We start from the raw sequence: 18,052 nt of genomic DNA, 5'->3' as shown, positions 1-18,052 counted from the left end.
CCTATTCCTTGCCCATCTTCCATTTTCCACCGACACAGGACCCTACTGCAACGCGTTTGTCGCGAAACGCATCCAGCGATCTGTCTACACAGCTCACGGAGATCGAACCGACGCTTGTCGGCGGAGTGGCCGTCAGGATGCCGCGCTACAAACGCACCTTCGACGAGGCCGAGCTGGAGTTGACGCTCGAGCCGTCGGTGCCCGCCAGTAACTTGGAGTTGTTGGGCAAGCTGCGCAACATGTGGGAATTTGCGAGCCTCATGCAGTACATATATCTGTTCGGCAGCGTGGTCAAGATCGACAACGACCTCGACATTGAGGTAAGGAGACGGGCACAAGGCTGCGACCATACCCTTTTGCGTCGCACACCGCTCCATGAGAGTGAGCGCTGATCATCTGTGCGATTGCAGGACCTCGAATCGGAATGTTTGGCGCCACAGCCATCACAGAGATTGGCATCGCTGGGCTTGCAGCTCCTCAAATACGTCTCCTCTCATCGCGGCCTCACGTATGTATCGGCCTCTCATGGCACGCCTCGCGCCTGCTGTGCGTGCAAGTAGACTGACTCGAGGTAGACCTGATATCTTCGATGAATACACGCGACGGCAGTACATGGCTAAAGCGCCGCACCGCAATCCCTTCGGTGAAGAGGAGGAGCCGGCAAAGTTCGATGACTTCGACGTCTTCGCCAAGATACGTGTGCTACACCAGCTCAGCATCTGGACGCTAGGCAATGCTGAGCGCATACGAGGCATGATGCCCCAGGAGGACGATCAGCTCGCGTGGCGTATTGAGCCCATCGGCTGGGACAAAGATGACCGTGCATACTTCGTTCTCGACGATGATCGCTTGTATCGGCGCACCGACGATCCCGTGCCTCCTCCGTCGCCAAAGACGAAGCCCAAGCCGAAGCCGAAGAGCAAGCCAGCGAAAAAGAATCGGCCGCGCGGTACTCGATCGAGCAAGCGCATCAAACTCGACGAGGATTCCGAGGCGGAAGAGGAGGCATCCGAAGAGGTGAACGCAGAAGGCTCAGCGGAACAGGCCAACGGCCCGGAAGATGGCCACACGGCTCAAAATGAAGACGAAGGGGGCTTGGGCTTCACCAGCAAGACGTGGGAATGTATTGCCATCACCCTGGAAGAGTATCAAGACTTCCTGGCGACTATCTTTCGGTCACGCGATGCCAATGAAAAGCAGCTTCGCAAGGTCATCGAGGAGAAGATATTGCCAGTAATTGAGAGCCGTGCGGAAAAGATACGACAGAAGCAACTGAAGCAACTGCGCGACCTGGAGACGCTGCAGAAAATGGCAACCGCCAAAAGATCGAGTCGCTTGGCAGGTCGGGCTGAAAAAGAGAAGCAGGAGCGTGAAGAGAGGGAGGCCGAGGAGAAGCGGCAGCGTGAGCTACAAATGGCCCACGAGGAGCAAGAGAAGCAGCGGCGGATTGAAGACGCACATGAGTCTCGACGTTTGACACGAGAGCAGCGTCTCAAAGACCGCGAAGTCAAGCGGATTCTCCACGAAGAGGAGCTGGCCAGGTTGGAAGAGGCGACGACCCGCGCTTCGTCGCAAGACCCGAGCAATGCAGTTGGCGCCGATGGCAGCAAACGCCTGTCGGAGCGGCAGATCAAAACGCAGAAAGAGCGACATCAGCAGGAGCTGGACAGGATGGCCGAAGAGGAGGAGAACTGGGTCTTTGACTGTGCTATGTGTGGAGTGCACGGCGAGAACCTGGATGATGGCACTCACAGCATCGCCTGCGAGCGCTGCAACGTGTGGCAGCACAGCAAGTGCCATGGCTTCTCTCCCAAGACAGCGGAGAAAGACGGTTTCCATTTCGTGTGCGGAACATGCAAGCGAAAGGAGGCCGAAGCGAAGAAGCCCAAGATCCCACCACTGAAGCTGAGCAAGCGCAAGAGCCCCGAGGTGCAGATCCCACCCTCAGTCGGCTCGGCGAATGGGAGTGAGGAGCGACGTGCCGCTCTACCGCCGCACGTTGCGAGACAACTGGACAACATTCAGTACTATCAGCCTCCCGCGACGGCGCCCGGCCCCTTTGGGCAGGTCTCCAGCTACCAGGGCTACCCCCCGGTTAGTAACTTCGCCCCCTATCGTCCCTCACCTCCCCAGCAGCCTTGGCAGGGGAACCAACTGCCACCACCGGCCAGACGGCCGTCTTCTGGCTACGCCAGCTCACCAACGCCGCCCGCCATGGCTGGTCACCCTTCTCCAAGTCAGCAACACTATTACATGCACCAACAAGCCGTCGCATCTGCTGGGGCGTATCCTGGCCACCAGCCGTCTTACTCTCCACATCCGTACCCCTACAGCCACGGAGGGCACCATGGAGCGTACGCATCGGCGAATTCGCCTTCACAGTATCAACAGTACTCGACGAGGCCGCCGTCCGTACCTCACAACCAGCAAGTCGATGTTCAGCGGCCGCCTCAGCACTACTACCCAAACGGCGCGCGGTCGCCACCAGGCAGCAACGCGAGGCCGGCGGCTGCCCCTCCACACTACGACCCGAACAGGCAGCCTCCTCTACCATCAACCTACTCCACGCAGCACCAAGTCCGCAGTCCCAGTACCGCCATCCCGCCATCGGCCTCGCCGTACTCGCAGTATGCCTCGAGCTCTCCAGTCAAGGCGCCACAAGCTATGCAGCAGATGCAATACCAACAGCCTCCGCAGGCTATGCAGCATCTCGCACAAACGCCGCAACAGGCGCAACCAGCGGCCACCAGCAATGGTCAGGCACCGCGCGAGACACCACATCAGCCACATCCGAGTCCTGCAGGCTCGAATGCTACCGCTGTAGCGGCGGATGGCATGTCGGGCCCGTGGTACGGCGGCAACGCCATCCCGCAGAAGCATGATCAGACTCCAGCAGCACCTGGAGCGAGCCCGGCATTTGGTGAAAACAAGATTGTACCGCCGATGCAGCTCGTACCAAGCCCGCATCAGCAAATTCAGGCTGAACTTTCCGGCTCGCAAAGCGTTCCCGTCAAGAAGATGCCTTCTCCAAATGGTCGATCCGTGGAGCTTCCTCGTCCCGCGTTGCCCGCCGATACGAATGATAATGGAGGGCATGACAACAGGGCAAGCGTAGCGGACACTGCCGCGCCGGAATTGAAGCTGCAGCAGACCCCCATCCTGAGCAGGGCGCCTGTTGATGAAGACACCAAGATGATCAACGGTGATGCCGATCGTGTGTTGGGCTAGGCCTATGACTCGACTCGGCTGATGCCATCGGATTGGATATGGCCTGTGTTGGAATAACGGGTTGTCGTGGGCATAATAACTCATATACATTGGTGCGCATCTGGTGCTCGCCCTGAGGCGGCAGATGCAATTTGCACATATGTCGTTATGACAGAGCTCGCAGAGCCCCCTGAACAAATACTGCACCGCTCACCACGCCGTCTATGACTTTGATGCGAGGCCCTTCTATTGCTCCCAGCTGCTCGATACATGCCTCCAGCACGACTTGCCTCATTCCTGCCATTCCTGCACACCCTAGACAGATGGCTTTGACGCCTCTCTTCAATAGACGCTTCGTAGCTACCTTCATCCTTTGATCCACCTGCTCTCTTGGCGCTGTGTGGAGTTCGTTGGCATTCAAGCCAGTCGTTTCAGTGCCAGAGTACCTCGAACTCTGATCCGATCCCAGTATGCCAGCTACAGCGGCGCCGAGGATGTGTTCCCATTGCTTGCCCGTGGACACGATGCCAAATGTCTCGTCGGCGTTGATAGACTGGAGGCAGGCGGCTATTGAGCATTCGAAGATGCCAGCGACAACCTTTCCTTCGAATCCATTGGCGTGCAAGTCGGTCCGCAGTTGAGGGACGAGAGGATGCTGAGAATAGCAGCAAACCAGGAAGCCGTCATACCCCCGCCGTTCTTTCAAAGCTGACAGACAGGCATTTGCCGATACGCCCGCGTCTTCTTCGTTATTGATCGACGGCACTCCAGAGGGTGCGGTAAAATAGTCGAATTGAGTCTTTGGCTAGCTCGTCAGCAGCCGGACCAACTAGCAATTGTCAAAGGCACGGGAAAGACCAACGTCGTGGAAGCCGAGTGAGTCTACGAGGGGTTTGAGGCTTTCAGTCATGGATGTAGTGGTGTTAGGGTTGATGATGAGAATCGACCTGCGAGGCGGGTTCGACGCCATCCCTAGGGTCGGCAAATTGGAGGGGGCGAATGTATTGGATTGGGCAGATTGTTCAATAAAAAGTGTAGGAAGTAGATGACAAGGCGGAGAAGTGGTATGTAAAATCGGCCATGCGATGACTTATGTGTGGTCTCATGTTCCCGTAGGACATTTGAACATCACAACCAGGCATGATTTCATAGCACATGCGCCGTAGAAAACAGGGCCGTTGTCCTTTCAGAATCAAAAATAATGCAACCATCGCCAAAGATTCGACACCGAGGCTGCGTCATGTCCTGTACATTGTGCATGTACCTGCCCATATGCTCGTTAGCCGCAACTCCGCAGTCCACGCCCCGCCCTTCGTATGACCTGCTCTCTCCCTTCGGCAACATCAATCCCAATCACAAATCTTCCTCTGCAACAGCAATCTATCATGGCCCCATACCCAACCAGAAGCGAAATTGAAAAGTTTGCTTCGTCACTCGAAACGTCCGATCAAAGCCCCTTCTTCGACCGGGTGTCGCCCAACGTTGTCTGGATGTGATGGGCACTCATCCGGCAGCTGGCCACTTCACAAGTCTTCGTACGTAGATAGCAGTGGCTTGAGCCGGTCTGTGTATGCCACGGCTGACGATGCGCGCAGAGGATTGGAAGGACAACGCCCTGGGCGTGGCCAATGGCTTCTTGTCTGAGCCATTGAAACTCACCTGTAAGACATCAGCGCCCCGCATTCACTGCCCTTTGAATCACCGATGCCTCCCCTAACAGTCATGTAGTGGTGAACGTTGTGGGCGGGGGCGAGCAGGAGTGGGCTTTCATCGAGCTCAAGGCAGATGCCACGTGCAAGAATGGTAGGCGTTGTCCCCCTCGCACCAACTCATTGCTTCGAACTGTTCCACTGACCCCAGATCGTACAGGCATGGCATACCCGCAGAGATATGCCTGGGCACTGAAGTTCGACAAGAAAGGAATCGTTGTACAGGTGCGTCGCGAGACGTCAATGCTTGTTTTCCCGGTCGCCTACATCCTCTCACACATGCCCTACAGGCCACAGCATATCTCGATTCCGCCCTCGTGCAAAAGTGCTACGACGCGAACTCGTGAACTTACACCACCGACCCGACAACCCATAGCTTTGTCTCGTCAACGGCGTCGACTGCCGGTTCGCACCGTCGCAAGATTCTCCAGCGCTCACCGCTCATTACAGCGTAGTAGACTCAAACATCTCTCATCAGAACGGACAATCTGATGTTACATCCCGTGTCTCGTCGCCGGCGACGACTCAGTCCAAAGCCCCTTCATCCTTGCCGTTGGTTTCTGCCCTGCTATTCTCGTCGCTATCAGATAGTGCGGAACCCTTTGATGGGGTATCCTCAGACACGCGCTCTGAGTGCTCCACTGGGGCCACTCCGTTCGTTGCAGCTCCGAGGCCAGCCCCCGAAAGTGCTGCACGCAGAGTCGTGCCGCTCCGGTCAATGCCGACCATGAACCTTGCGAGCTCGCTACAAAGTTCCCAGTCATGCGCAGCCGCCGCGGCGGTGAGTAGCTTCGTGTGTTCTGCTTCTTGTGAATTCCCCAGTTCTTCGTCGCCTTCCAGAGTATGCAGGACCAATAGATAGCCCGCCGCGGTTTTAAGCTTCCCTTGGGAGAGCGACTGCTCAAATAGATCAAGGACGGGTGGGAGACATGAGAAAAGCGTCTTCCAGCTGCGCAGTTCTGTTTTGCGAGTGCAATTTACAATGACGTCCAGATAGGATGGGAACGAAGACAAGAAAGAAACGGCCGTGGATAAGAGGGCCAGCTCCGGAGATGCCGGAGGGCTATCGACGGCGGCGTCAAGGACGTCATGTAGCATGATTTCCAGAGCGTGTGGAAAGTACGGTAGGTGCTGAAAAGCCTCACACACATGCAACGCTGCAGATGAGTTGAACTGGGCCAGATGGTGCTCGAGCAATTGAGGTAGGAAGAGCTGGGTCCGGGGAGCCAGGCGGGAGAAGGAGAAATCGACGTCTCGTCGTTGGACCAAGTCTGCGTCGAGACCGTGGACGATGCCGCTCATGACAAGTGGGAGCAGAGGGTAGAAATCGACGGGGATCTGTACGGTGCATGGTAGATCCCGTCCTGTCTCCGTGCGAGCATGCGCAACAAGGTCTTGAGTATCAAGCCACACCTGGAAATCTCTGCCGTTGAAATACCAGAGCGAGTCCAGGAGGCTGCGTGCGAAGGATTGGCCGACGCGGGCATCGTGAAAGAGCGGGATGTCGCGCATTTGCCGCTGTAAATCGACCAAGATACCAGCCATGTCGCGGACCAAGATGTAGTATTCCACGTTCTGAGCAAGCACGCACATGTCATACTTCACCTCTGCCTGCTCGCTGGTGGTGGGCTGTAAGAGGACTAGCTTGCCGTCCACAAGAAATAAAAGTAAGGCTTTGGTGATGTCTTGTGGAACATCATCGTCCGCGGGCTCTTCCAGTCGAAGCCAGCTGATTGAACGCACGCGAGGGGGCGCTCTGATGATTCCGTGAAACCCGGTCTGCCCAACCTTCGTCAATCTGACAGAGCTTGCATTCGGCACAATGAGAAAGTGCAGCAGGGTGTTGTCTTGTGTATAGACTAGTAGCGAATTTGTGCCGGTAGTCGTCATGAAGACTGCAGAAGTTGCGAGGCGCTCGGCGTGTTGTATGCTGCTGTGGTTCAGCGCCTTTTCGCGAGAATACAAGCGAATCTGGTAACGTGCGTCCTCTGAACTGCACTCCACACAGGCCAGTAGGAAATGTCGGAACCAACACATTCCACCGCGAATGGAGAATTCCTGCTCAGCGGCCAGATCATCAAACACTCGCCAACGTCCACTGGAGACGCTGTAGTGCACCAACCCTCGTCGCCCCGCAACGGCAATGTATTTCCCGTCGGAAGAAACCACGGCCGACTTGATTGGCCACTGCGACAGCAGGTATGAAGCAGGTATTTGAACTGATTTCCACAACCAAGGCTCGGATGTTGCTGTCGTCGCATCTGGAGCATCGTGACCTTTGTAGATCTTGACGTGATCGCTCGTGACGAGTAGGCCCCATGGGAGGCTCGCAGAATTGAAGCAGCCAGTTATGGCACTCCGGGCCATCTGCAAACTCCATAGGCGATCATCATCTTTCGGTAGGAGCATCAATTCGCAGCCGCCCCCGATCCAAAACACATCCTTGGCGCTGCGCCGGTAGGGCTCGTCAGTCGACATCGAGGCCTCACGGCCCTGCATGAAAGAGCTTGCACCAGCTTGGCCGTACACGCTCCATGTTGCCCAGCCCTTCTCGTATCCGGCGAATAGGCAGTAGCCGTCAGGAGAATAGCTGAGACAAAGCAGGCCGCCAGAGGATGTGTGGGGTACAGAAAGCCGCAATTTGTGTGACAGAGGTATATTGCCGGTGTAATCTTTCACCGCATACACATCAATGCCACGGTCTGCCCGTCCAACAGCGATCAGGGAGAAACGGGCGTTTATGGCGGCCCTTACGCCGTATGTGCCCTGCTCCTCGGGTTCAGGAGCTCGAAAGCAATAGCCATGAAAGAGACTGGCGGAGGTGTCTGTGTCGACATGGCCAGAGGAGTGGCGCTGAACGGCGTAGGTACGCCCGTCACTCATCACCCAGCAGGTGAGATTCATTGGTCGATCATGAACCATCTCTACAATGTTGCTCCTGTTCACAAGCCACGGCATCCTGCTGAGCAGTTCTGTGCTGGCCTGTGCGCTCTTCTTAGCATTGACACTCTCAGGCTCAGGCCACGAAATGCATTGAAGGGCTGCCGGATGTTCGGTGGCGACCACGAGTTCCTCATCAAGGGCCAAAGCCGTGTTGATACCGGCGTCGATGCGCATGACCATGCGAAAGCAAAGATTGACTTCTTTGATGCCATCGGCCTCCGCCAGCGCGCCTCCAGCGTCCGAAAGATGGCGGTAACTGAGAGGACCTCCGGCACTGGTTCTCCGGGCATGGCTGCTCAGAGTGGATAGCTCTGTCTGATACACGCGAGCATTGGGATCGGCGGCAACAGTGTAAATGATCAGGTAGTTCTGCGGAGTCTGCACAGCTATCACGAGAGCATCTGGACGCAAGAGGAGCGTGGCATTAGGGCCATATGCCTTGACTGACTCTGCCGAGCGTGTGATGCTGGCGAGAGCTAGGGTTGGTTTGGTCTGCCAGATGGTCAAGGCGGATGCAGTAATCGTGGCAAAGATCGTTCCGCCGCGAGAGGCCTTCGCGGAAAGTATAATGTGTTCCTGAGCAGTGTCTGAACCTTTGGCAACCGCCTCCACCCTGGTCGCATTCCGTGAAAGGGATGGCTCCTCTTTCCCGATCTCTACACGTATGTCATCATCCTCTCTTCCCTGTGCTTCATTATCTCCAGCAGCTTCTGAAGTTGCCGGAGCATCTGGGTAGTGTGCTTCCGTTGGTGTTACCGGAGCTGCAGATGTACGATGCCGCGACAGCGCATATGCCTGGGGTGCGCCAGTTGGCCAGTACATGGCCAGCTCATCGTACTGAAGGGATTGCCGGTAAATGCGTCGTAGTGGAAATACTCGTGACCCCAATCATGGTGTCTATGGCGTATTCAGTGTGCCACTGTCGGATTTGTAGGAAACATTCTCCCTCATGTTTCTGAGGTGCGTGCAATGGCTGCTGGCAGCAGCGACCTCATCTCCCATGAAGGCAAGTGCGGCTCTGCGGCGCATCCCGCCCGAAGCTAGACTAAACAGAGGTTGTGGGAAAGCTTAATGGAGGCAAAAGTGCTTTGGGATGTTGAGGAGGTGTATATTCCCATTTCTTGCTTGTCTCCTGCACGAAAGCTTCCCAGGCGAGCAAAATGGCAGCATCGCGGCCTCAACACAGTCTCCCTCTCTTTGTGTGTCAATTTTGCCGCCGGGCCCTTCGTGCTCCAGCGCCCCGCCGCTTTCTCTCCTCCGGCCCTTCCTATCGCGCAGACGATCGCCCTGCTGGTCCAAGCAAAGACGAGAGACTCAGCACGCCGCTGAACAATGCCGCTCCGACATCACGAGATGCAGCGTCTCGCCGAACTGGCGGCAGTCCACCCAGCGGCAGCTTCGATTTCTCTGGAATCCTCGACGCCTCTCCTCAAAGCCTCATCACCGAGGAATTCGGCAGGAACTACAACCTGTCGCAGGAAAGGCAGAAGCCACATCGATTGCACGTCTATTCTCATAAACACAACACTCATCTGACGCTCTCGCAACCCTCACGATCCGCAGCGGACACGCCGAGCTCACGCACTGCAGGGGCCACCGCGACGGCGACGGAGCAAAAGAAAATGGTCGATACTCTTCTCTCCATGAGCACAGGAAATATCGGCTTCCGAAAGGCCGGTCGCGGCACGTATGACGCTGCCTTCCAGCTGGCCGCTTTCATGCTCAAACAGATCCAAGAGCGGGGTATTTGGAGGGATATGAACCGGCTCGAAGTCGTCCTAAGGGGGTTCGGCGCAGGCAGAATGGCGGTCACCAAGGCTTTGCTAGGCACAGAAGGCAGACACATCAGGGGCAAGATCACCGCAGTCTTGGACGCGACTCGGCTGAACCAGGGTGGGGCACGTGCGAAGAAGCCCCGGCGGCTGGGATAGAGGCCTTCAGTGGGCCACGCCGGAACGGTGGCAGCTATTCATGGCGGCTCCTTCGACATTTCTCGACAATGACGGCATAGCGAGGCGCCCCAACACAGGACAATGCAAGACGGTGCTGAGAGGCGGTCGTTGGTGAACAGCCTGGCCACGTCCACACAACGAGTGCTCTCACCTGACTGTCCGTCCAAAACATTGGACCAGCGGACAATTCACTCTCGACAGTAACATTGTCTGATGCACGACTCGGCCGGTCGGATCGAAGGTGTTTGGCATTGCCTGGTTTGTGCCGCGATGTAAATCGCAAATCATTGGTCAATCGGACTCTTCAGCCGCACCTCACTGGGGATTAGCGCTGACACGCTCACGTGTCCCCTTCTTAAACCCAAGATAAATCTTTAGGCCGATATATTGTTCCTTCTTGCTTTCACCACACACCTGTGTCGAAGCAACATCTCTCCAAGCAACTACCCACACAATGGTAGCCGCCATCAGCACCCCGTATGGGCACCCTATGCCTCCGTTCTCGCCACACGCAATTACAACACACTTGCCCAAGTGGAGCACGGTGCTGGAGGTAAGCAATTCTAGGAAGAACTCGTTCAGCTGCCTCGAGATCATATGCAGCGATCATTCCTGAAAAGTTGTCGCCACTAGAAGTAACCGCGCGCAATTGATCAAAGCACTGCACTTATCCTTCCCAAACACACTCAAATGGAGACCAAGCACTTGCTAACCCTCAGCTTTCTAGATCATCGAGGATGTTTCCATGGTTCTGCCCAAGATGAAGAGTATGCCAGCATGAACAAGTGCCGTCGGAATGACTGCCCGGTATTGTGGTAGCTCACTTTACATAGGCCTATATCCGCGCATGGGTCCGTTTGGCCCAGTGAAAGAGGTCCGATAACCTGCAATCCCTGTCCTGGCGTCGTATCACTAACGCGGCATAGCTTATGGGACGCATTGCCACAGATTATCTCGGCAAGGATCAGGCATGTCTCTTGTTCATCACCCAAAACTCCGCACAAGCATGTCGTGACTTTGCGCTCTCGGACAACCGCAAGGAGATTAAGTGCGAGCACGGTGAGGTGCAAGTGCGCGCTTTCGATGGTCATGTACGCATCTGGGCCACTTGCTTTCCAGCGGTGAAAATGCGGGCCGTGATGCCCTACTGGCAAGACCCTGGCACCGGCATTTCTTCGCGGATAGCGCAAGATGTCCTCGCCGAGTACTCTTCATTGAAAGAAGTCGAGGTGCAACCCGGTCCAGACCCCGGACTAAGTCAGGACAGCGCAGCTTACAACGCCATCAAGAGCCGCATGGTGGATCTCCTGAATACCCGGCCGACAGAGCACCGTCCCGCGAAGGTAAAGTCTGGAGATGTCTTCCTTTATCAGACCGGAATGGCGGCAATCTACAGACTGCACGGCTATCTACAGAACTCCTCCCTTCAACCCGGAAGTACTGTCTTGTTTGGCTTCGCATTTCATTCGTCGCCGAACGTGTACCGGGAGTATAGCTCAAACTTCAAGTGGTTGGGACGTGGCGACGAACAACAACTGAAGGAACTCGAAGAGTATTGCAGCACAGAAGCGGGCTCCGGAAGACCGGTGCAGTCGGTCTGGATCGAGTTTCCAACGAACCCAAATCTCAAATGCGTGGAGTTGAAGCGACTGCGAGCGCTCGCTGACAAGTTCGGATTCTTGCTCGTCGTCGACGATACCATTTCGTCCTTTTGCAATGTCGACCTCTTAGGCATTGCAGACGTGTTGGTTACGAGTCTGACAAAGAGCTTTTCGGGATACGCCGATGTCATGGGTGGCTCGGTCGTGCTCAATCCCAACGCCAAGCAGTATGAGCTCCTCAAAGCGCTCTGTGACAAGAACTTCGTCAATGAATACTACAGCAAAGATGCCGAGGTGATGGAGCGAAACTCCAGAGATTACTTGCAGCGATCCAAGACGCTCAATGACAACGCTCTCGCGCTTGCCCGATACCTATACGAGGTTGCTTCCGACGCTTCTTCCCCAATCACGAAGATTGGCTATCCAGGCGTCGGTCCGGACGAGGCAATCTACCTAGCGTTCATGCGCCCAGCCTCTTCCGAATTCCAGCCAGGCTTCGGGTGCTTGTTGAACATCGAATTCGAATCAGTCGAGACCACCATTGCCTTTTATGACGATTTGAAGGTTCACGACGGACCGCATCTCGGTGCCCCTCTTACCCTGGCCCTGCCCTATGTCAAAGTGATTCACAGGGATGATGTAGCCTGGGTGGAGGAATGCGGGCTGAATGAGCGGATGATCCGAATCTCCGTAGGGCTGGAGGAGACGAAGGACCTGCTGGACGCATTCAAAGAGGCTTTGGAGGCAGCAAACGCTGCGAAGAGCAGAGGCCCACTTGAGAAGGCCATCAACCCGATGGGCCCTTAGCTTCGTCACGCCGTATTTGCCAGTGACTATTTTGATGTGTGCTACAATTACGACTGCTTGCTCTGTGCTCCCTCCTGTTCCATGCCCTCGCATCCCACAACCTTGCCAGCGACTTCTTCCGCCTTGCCCAGACCGCTTTGTTGAGGATCTCTGTTCGCGCTTGCAGCCTTCATGTTATCCAGCCCTGCTTGCTTCTCTGACTCCCCAGAGGTCTTCCATTCTTCGGAACCGGTCGCGTTGCCAATAGCCTCCTGCTCGCCGGATTAGCATGCGTAGGGGTATAACCGTCGCGCACTAACGTACAACAGTCGCTCCTTTGGCATATTGAGCGTGTGCGCCCACCAGCGAGGGGTTGCTCTGATCAGACATGGTGAATTTATATTTTGCGGAGGGAATGGTCGTGTTGAGATAGATGTGACGGTTTCAAGTACACGGTGCGATGTTGACGGTATAGTGAAAGCATGAGGGCCGCCACTGTAGGATGCTTTCGATGACGTAGGTTCAGAGAGATGTGAAAGTGTCATGCACTGCACATCACGTTCCCGGTGATCAAGTGCTGTATACGCTCTACATGGAACTGTGATGCGCTCGGGAAAGGAATAGAAAGGCACATAATGAGCATCAACATCGAACTAATTCATTTGACATCGCGAACCCTTCGGCGGTATGGGAAGATTTAGAAGATCTCCAACCCGCCCATGCGCGGGCCCGAGGCAAGAGTAACACCTGTACGTAGGCGATTGATTCTTAGCTCCGCTTCGCCCAGACAGTCGCATGCCTTGCCGATTTCCTCTTTCAAAGGCCCCGCCGGTGTCTGCAAATACCAGCTACAGTAGACATCATCGATGATGCGCATGAGGGTGATGGGCGCGACAGTTGAAGCGGATCCAGCTCTGCCAATGGTAGGGTGGAGCGTGTAGCTGCTTTGGAAAGAGGTGCGATAATGGTCACTGGTCCGCAAGGTGATGAGCTTGAGCCAGGCGTGAAGTTGGTCCAGGTGCTGCCGGCATTTGTCTGTGAGGGACAGTACGATGGTCAAATGTCGACGCATCAACAGGTTTCCGCTTCCCAAGAGATCATTTCTCGCATTGTTCCTTGCTTCTCGTTCCGAAAGATTGTCGAGGAACTGGATAACATGGGCGAAGTCGAAGTCTCGCACGTGTGCGGTGAGGCATGGTGCCGAGTTGTAAAGGACACTTTGGTACTCTTCGTACACCGTGCGCGAGGTCAAGGAAAGAGGAGCAGGGCTAGAAGGCCGTCCATCGTTCGAGGAAAGGATGCAAGCTCCAGAATCAAGAGAGATATATTCGTAGATCAGATTTCGAAGCTCTGGTGGAAAGCGAAAGAAGGAGGGCATTGCTGCCACGCCCTTGGCCAATATAGGTAGATCTGAGATCCTTGTGAACAGCCCAAGGACGGCCGATTATTAACGCGAAGACAGGGGATGGTCCGAGAGTTATTGTAGTCAATTCTTGTAGCCAAACTGGACTGCTCACGTATGCGCGAGCATCACTAGTTCTCTGCGATGAATGTCGGAGATGATAGAAGCGTCACCGTGAGCGAGAGTCCACAATCGTTGCATGCGAAGCCGTGCCCCACCACCCCACCTCGGGCCTGGTCGGGGGCTCGGCCCGCTGCCGGCGGGGACGCTAAACTACTTCCCGTGACGCTCTTCCGCAAGGTTCATGGGAAAAAAGTTCCAGCAGTTTCACAAATTTTTCAGAGCTGCAACACTTAGAAACCGCACACATCATCCGCGCCGTCCTGGAAAGCATGGGAGGAATCAAGAGAAAGCACGCGCCGTCGACGTCTGCAGCAGACACAAAGAAGCAGAAAAAGGGAGACGTCAAGCCGACGGTCTTCAAGCAAAAGCCGGTGAAAGACCATGCCCGAGCTGGAGATACCGCTCCTCGTAAAAGCTGGCCAAATAATCGCCAGGAGCAGCAATCAAATTCTGGGACCAGCGTCGCTGCGTCGCAGACTTCCGCCGAGCCCAAGGCCTTCAAACTGGAGACCTCTTCGGCAGAAGCACACGCCAAGCAACGAGCGCTCGCAAAGGAGCGGAAGGCGAGCAAACCGAACGCGGATTCGATCGCGCGCTCCAAGAAGATTTGGGAGCGGCTACGACTGAAGTCCCACGTGCCACGCGAGGAACGCAGAGAACTCGTTGCCGAGCTCTTCACCATCATCACCGGGCGTGTGCCCGACTTCGTCTTCAAGCACGACAGCGTCCGCGTCATTCAGTGTGCCCTGAAGTATGGCAATCCGGAGCAAAGACTCCTGATCTCGCAGGAGTTGGTGGGCTCCGTCCGCCCTCTTGTTGAGAGTCGATACGCAAAGTTTCTCGTCGCCAAGCTGGTACAGGACCGGGACCCGCAGATCCGCAACGCGATCATTCCCGAGTTCTTCGGTCATGTGCGTCGCTTAATCCACCATCCCGAGGCTAGCTGGATCGTGGACGACATCTATCGACAGGTTGCGACTCCTCAGCAGAAAGCGATGATGTTGCGTGAGTGGTATGGGGCTGAGTTCGCCCTCTTTCACAAGAAGCCAGAGCTCCAGAACTCGACCATTGCTGGAGAGCAGGAAACAGCCGATCTGGGCCGCATCCTCGAAATCAATCCGGAAAAGCGACGGCCGACTCTGCAGTATCTGCTGCAGACGATCAACAGTCTCATCCAGAAGAAGATGACGGGCTTCACCATGCTCCATGATGCCATGCTGCAATATTTCCTCGTCCTCTCCCCAGACTCGCCAGAGTTAGCCGAGTTTCTCGAGATTCTCAAAGGCGACATCGACCCCGACACGGAGGGAGGCGGAGGGGACCTGTTCCGCAATCTGGCATTCACGAAGTCTGGCAGTAGACTCGTATGCCTGGCTCTGGCACACGGAAGTGCGAAAGACCGGAAGACGATCCTAAAGTGTTTCAAAGATAACATCGAATTGATGGCGTTCGATCAGTACGCCAACATGGTCCTGGCCACCGCTTTAGATACCGCAGATGATACAAAGATGAGCTTCAAGAGCGTCCTCGTCGAGTTGCTCGGATTGGGCATCGAAGAAGATACCACAAGGCTGGATCGTCAGCAGCAAATTGTCACGAACACATTCGCAAGGCTGCCAGCACTATATCCTCTCGCCGGCACCGGCAGATGGCTGATGGGAGGCGTAGAGAGAAAGGCGGATCGAATGATCATGGAAGAAGTTCACCAGATACGAAACAAGACTTCCAAGAAGGCGGCCGAGATTCGACAAAAGGAACTCGTTGAGTATCTGTCGGAGCCGCTATTGAACCTTGTTCTTGAGCGCGCGGACGATTTGTCGAAGAGCAGTTTCGGCTGTCAAGTCATCGCAGAGACTTTGCTGGTGGCAAAGCATGGCGAAACTGCGAAGACCAAAGTCGACAAAGCACAAGCATTGGAAGCCGTCGCTAAGCTTGCTTTTGGTGATCCCAGCGCCGAGGCTCATCTGTCCCAGGACTCTGCCGCAGGGCATATGTTCAAATCACTCGTCCTGGGCGGCAACTTTGACCCGACAATCAAGAAGGTGCGCGTGCTTGATCCTGAGATGAGGTTTGGGGATGTTTTGTACCCTGTTATCAAGGAGAGACTAGTCAGCTGGGCCACTGGCCCGTCCAGCTTCGTCGTTGTGGCTTTTCTGGAGAGCGAAGTGGTCTCGAATGATGTCAAGGAGGAAGTTCGAGCCGCTGTCAGGAAGGCAAGAAGCGAGATTACGGCTTCTGCTGAGACACCTGAGCATGCTCGCGAGGGAGAGCTCGCTGATGGCGAACCTGTTGCAAAGAAGGGTAACGCTGGCGCAAGGATGCTGTTGAAGATAGTAGGAAAGTGAGCGATTGCTATGTCCAAAGGCGATGCTACGGGCAGTGGATAGAAGCACGTTCTTCTACACATGATAGCGGACGGTGGGCTTAGAAGCTTGCAGCGTCTTAAACATCATATCCTCACACGTTTTGTCCGAGTAGCATTTCCATCGCGCCACATTGAGTAAGGCGAGCCGCAAGTCAACGACGCAACCCAATTGTTCGGCTCTCTATTTCCCCCGACCACAGCGCGGTAGCCAATGGACTAAATGTCCCATCTGCAACGGCTCACCACAGATCGAGCTGATCTTTGGCGGACTAGGCGTCCTTCAAAGCTGTGGCATACTAATCAAACACAGCGAGACGACAGACGACACGGTCGCGCAAACGGAAAGCCTCGTCGAATGTAACTTCGAAAGGACCCTCGCGCCACGTGCCACCGTCGCCGCGGGCCATGACAGCACTCAATTGATGGAACATGGCAAACAGGCCATGGCGTGTCGCGGCTTCGTCTACGATTTGGTTGTTGTGAGTGCGGTCCTGGATCATCGCTATAGATCTCTGTATCTCGGCCTTCATGCACAAGTCAGTCTATCATACTTGCTTCGGGAGAATGTACGAGAGGGTGTGCATACCAGGTTCAGGTCTTTGGAGGCGATCGCGGCGCTTGGGGTGGGAGTGGTTTGGCCATTTGGTGTCTTCAGCAGATCGCAGGCCTCGAGTACCCGAGCATGAAGGTCGGCGCATTTGATCTCATGCTCTGCCCATTGCGTTTGCAACTGTTGCATACCTTCCTTCGAGAGATGACTCATGTCTGTGGTGGAATGGACATTGCCACTGCAGAAGGAGCTACTGGTATCGCTGCTGGTGGTGTGGCATTCTTCTTCAAATCGCCTTACACTCTTCTCGAGAGCGCCAACGCGGCCCTTGAGAAAGGTCTGGTCTTGCGCCTTTCTCTCGAAACGATTGTCGAATTCTTCCTGCCGCACAGCCTGGGCATCGATACGGGCATTGAACTGTTGCAGGACCTCCGAAATGATGTGCAGCTGAGTGTTCACCTCAGAAAGCTCCGACGGAACCTCTGGATCAGCTGGACGGGCGTCAGTCTCTGGTGTCCCACCCCCGATCGGTGTTCGTGCATCTCTTCACCTTCGGTGGATTCCGACGATGCGTAGACGGTGAGTGTGTTTTCCGCTGCCGCAGGGATTTCCTCTGCTGGCACATCGTTCCGAACAGCAGCACGGAGTTCCTCGGCGAGCTCGATCTTCACCGCCTCCAGTCGATCACAACGTGTATGCAGCTCGGCAACTTGCTGCAAGAGGGCTTTGACGCTGGTGAGGAGATCTGTTGGGTGAGCAGGGTCGGAAGTCGCATGTTTTCGACCAGAAGTCATGCTCTGGCCGTCAGTGAGGTCGTCGGTGAGATCAGTGTTGGTGGACGCGTCGGCGCAAATGAAAGGCGAGAACGTTGCGGCGTCGGGTCTCATCCTGAGGCTGGCGCTTGTTGAAGATGGAATTAGGGAAAGAACAAGGGACCAATGCGTCAACAAGAGTGTGCAATAGACGAGTGAGGAAAGAAGAGGGTGGACATTTGAGAAAAGCCGGAGTGCACGGTCGAGACAATGAGGTAGGAAGCGGCGAACGGGCGAGGAAGGAGCGAGCGAACAATGAGGAAGGAACGATCGAGACAATGACATACGACCGAATCGCATGTAGGACAGAATGTTATTCCTGTGTCTTACTGCATTTTAGAACTTCATTTGAATGGACGACGGCTTCGTCCCTGCGATGGCCTTGTCAGTCTCTCCGTCGATGCATTTCACATGTCAAGGGAGAAGGATCGAATAGGGGGCTTCGGGGGGGGCTGTATCTTCGTTGGCTGAATGTAGCAACCCGAGGAACCTGAACAAGGCGAGTCTTCACCTATCACCTGCACATGGCCTTGACCTTACATGTAGAGAGCAGGGAATAATCATTAATATGACCACGGGCATGTAGATATCTCTTCTATAGT

At 55.4% G+C, this 18,052-nt stretch overlaps 10 protein-coding genes across 10 annotated transcripts; 5 read left to right on the top strand and 5 right to left on the bottom strand.

Moving 5' to 3' along the window:
- Positions 1–137: 137 nt before the first annotated feature.
- Positions 138–3,228, top strand: BDY17DRAFT_323304 (uncharacterized protein; the record flags this gene model as incomplete). Its single annotated transcript, XM_033736986.1, has 3 exons — positions 138–320; positions 411–508; positions 576–3,228. The coding sequence occupies 3 exons, from the start codon at positions 138–140 to the stop codon at positions 3,226–3,228; spliced, it is 2,934 nt and encodes a 977-aa protein (XP_033591023.1).
- Positions 3,229–3,300: 72 nt separating this feature from the next.
- BDY17DRAFT_128665 (Asp/Glu/hydantoin racemase) lies at positions 3,301–4,292 on the bottom strand. The gene is made up of 2 exons (XM_033729388.1): positions 4,070–4,292; positions 3,301–4,006 (listed from the first exon to the last, which is right to left on the bottom strand). Exons 1-2 carry the CDS (start codon positions 4,175–4,177, stop codon positions 3,374–3,376), a joined length of 741 nt encoding a protein of 246 aa, XP_033591022.1. The 5' UTR covers positions 4,178–4,292; the 3' UTR covers positions 3,301–3,373.
- A 234-nt stretch (positions 4,293–4,526) lies between these two features.
- BDY17DRAFT_128673 (uncharacterized protein) lies at positions 4,527–5,352 on the top strand. Its single transcript, XM_033729389.1, has 5 exons — positions 4,527–4,742; positions 4,803–4,868; positions 4,936–5,010; positions 5,077–5,141; positions 5,207–5,352. Exons 1-5 carry the CDS (start codon positions 4,703–4,705, stop codon positions 5,261–5,263), a joined length of 303 nt encoding a protein of 100 aa, XP_033591021.1. The 5' UTR covers positions 4,527–4,702; the 3' UTR covers positions 5,264–5,352.
- Positions 5,353–5,441: 89 nt separating this feature from the next.
- BDY17DRAFT_248898 (RIC1-domain-containing protein) lies at positions 5,442–8,681 on the bottom strand (the record flags this gene model as incomplete). The annotated part of the gene is made up of 2 exons (XM_033730940.1): positions 5,442–8,435; positions 8,520–8,681. The coding sequence occupies 2 exons, from the start codon at positions 8,679–8,681 to the stop codon at positions 5,442–5,444; spliced, it is 3,156 nt and encodes a 1,051-aa protein (XP_033591020.1).
- A 338-nt stretch (positions 8,682–9,019) lies between these two features.
- On the top strand, positions 9,020–9,790 carry BDY17DRAFT_323301 (uncharacterized protein; the record flags this gene model as incomplete). The annotated part of the gene is made up of 1 exon (XM_033736985.1): positions 9,020–9,790. The coding sequence occupies one exon, from the start codon at positions 9,020–9,022 to the stop codon at positions 9,788–9,790; it is 771 nt and encodes a 256-aa protein (XP_033591019.1).
- A 702-nt stretch (positions 9,791–10,492) lies between these two features.
- On the top strand, positions 10,493–12,351 carry BDY17DRAFT_128609 (pyridoxal phosphate-dependent transferase). The gene is made up of 3 exons (XM_033729387.1): positions 10,493–10,685; positions 10,738–11,040; positions 11,101–12,351. The coding sequence occupies exons 1-3, from the start codon at positions 10,608–10,610 to the stop codon at positions 12,217–12,219; spliced, it is 1,500 nt and encodes a 499-aa protein (XP_033591018.1). The 5' UTR covers positions 10,493–10,607; the 3' UTR covers positions 12,220–12,351.
- Positions 12,233–12,685, bottom strand: BDY17DRAFT_295644 (uncharacterized protein). Its single transcript, XM_033733337.1, has 2 exons — positions 12,523–12,685; positions 12,233–12,470 (listed from the first exon to the last, which is right to left on the bottom strand). The coding sequence occupies exons 1-2, from the start codon at positions 12,586–12,588 to the stop codon at positions 12,267–12,269; spliced, it is 270 nt and encodes an 89-aa protein (XP_033591017.1). The 5' UTR covers positions 12,589–12,685; the 3' UTR covers positions 12,233–12,266.
- Positions 12,686–12,783: 98 nt separating this feature from the next.
- Positions 12,784–13,751, bottom strand: BDY17DRAFT_295643 (uncharacterized protein). The gene has a single exon (XM_033733336.1). It carries the CDS (start codon positions 13,574–13,576, stop codon positions 12,896–12,898), a length of 681 nt encoding a protein of 226 aa, XP_033591016.1. The 5' UTR covers positions 13,577–13,751; the 3' UTR covers positions 12,784–12,895.
- Positions 13,752–13,992: 241 nt separating this feature from the next.
- Positions 13,993–16,068, top strand: BDY17DRAFT_309680 (armadillo-type protein; the record flags this gene model as incomplete). The annotated part of the gene is made up of 1 exon (XM_033735360.1): positions 13,993–16,068. The coding sequence occupies one exon, from the start codon at positions 13,993–13,995 to the stop codon at positions 16,066–16,068; it is 2,076 nt and encodes a 691-aa protein (XP_033591015.1).
- A 316-nt stretch (positions 16,069–16,384) lies between these two features.
- On the bottom strand, positions 16,385–17,525 carry BDY17DRAFT_323296 (uncharacterized protein; the record flags this gene model as incomplete). Its single annotated transcript, XM_033736984.1, has 3 exons — positions 16,385–16,612; positions 16,675–17,129; positions 17,189–17,525. 3 exons carry the CDS (start codon positions 17,523–17,525, stop codon positions 16,385–16,387), a joined length of 1,020 nt encoding a protein of 339 aa, XP_033591014.1.
- Positions 17,526–18,052: the final 527 nt, after the last annotated feature.

The sequence above is a fragment of the Neohortaea acidophila genome (genome assembly GCF_010093505.1).
Source record: "Neohortaea acidophila strain CBS 113389 unplaced genomic scaffold BDY17scaffold_4, whole genome shotgun sequence".
NCBI classification, from domain to species: Eukaryota; Fungi; Ascomycota; class Dothideomycetes; order Mycosphaerellales; family Teratosphaeriaceae; genus Neohortaea; species Neohortaea acidophila.
This window is presented reverse-complemented; position numbering and strand designations above follow the sequence as displayed.

What these genes read in the sequence shown, in the direction of transcription:
- BDY17DRAFT_128665 (XM_033729388.1), bottom strand. Translation starts at nt 4,177, where the DNA reads ATGGCGTCGAACCCGCCTCGCAGGTCGATTCTCATCATCAACCCTAAC. An exon ending in ACTCACTCGGCTTCCACGAC is followed by an intron (nt 4,007 to 4,069) that starts GTTGGTCTTTCC and finishes AGCTAGCCAAAG; the next exon opens with ACTCAATTCGACTATTTTAC.
- BDY17DRAFT_295644 (XM_033733337.1), bottom strand. Translation starts at nt 12,588, where the DNA reads ATGTCTGATCAGAGCAACCCCTCGCTGGTGGGCGCACACGCTCAATAT. An exon ending in ATGCCAAAGGAGCGACTGTT is followed by an intron (nt 12,471 to 12,522) that starts GTACGTTAGTGC and finishes TCCGGCGAGCAG; the next exon opens with GAGGCTATTGGCAACGCGAC.
- BDY17DRAFT_295643 (XM_033733336.1), bottom strand. Translation starts at nt 13,576, where the DNA reads ATGCCCTCCTTCTTTCGCTTTCCACCAGAGCTTCGAAATCTGATCTAC.
- BDY17DRAFT_128673 (XM_033729389.1), top strand. Translation starts at nt 4,703, where the DNA reads ATGGGCACTCATCCGGCAGCTGGCCACTTCACAAGTCTTC. An exon ending in TGGCCACTTCACAAGTCTTC is followed by an intron (nt 4,743 to 4,802) that starts GTACGTAGATAG and finishes CGATGCGCGCAG; the next exon opens with AGGATTGGAAGGACAACGCC. An exon ending in AGAAAGGAATCGTTGTACAG is followed by an intron (nt 5,142 to 5,206) that starts GTGCGTCGCGAG and finishes CATGCCCTACAG; the next exon opens with GCCACAGCATATCTCGATTC.
- BDY17DRAFT_128609 (XM_033729387.1), top strand. Translation starts at nt 10,608, where the DNA reads ATGACTGCCCGGTATTGTGGTAGCTCACTTTACATAGGCCTATATCCG. An exon ending in CGTTTGGCCCAGTGAAAGAG is followed by an intron (nt 10,686 to 10,737) that starts GTCCGATAACCT and finishes AACGCGGCATAG; the next exon opens with CTTATGGGACGCATTGCCAC. An exon ending in CTTCATTGAAAGAAGTCGAG is followed by an intron (nt 11,041 to 11,100) that starts GTGCAACCCGGT and finishes AACGCCATCAAG; the next exon opens with AGCCGCATGGTGGATCTCCT.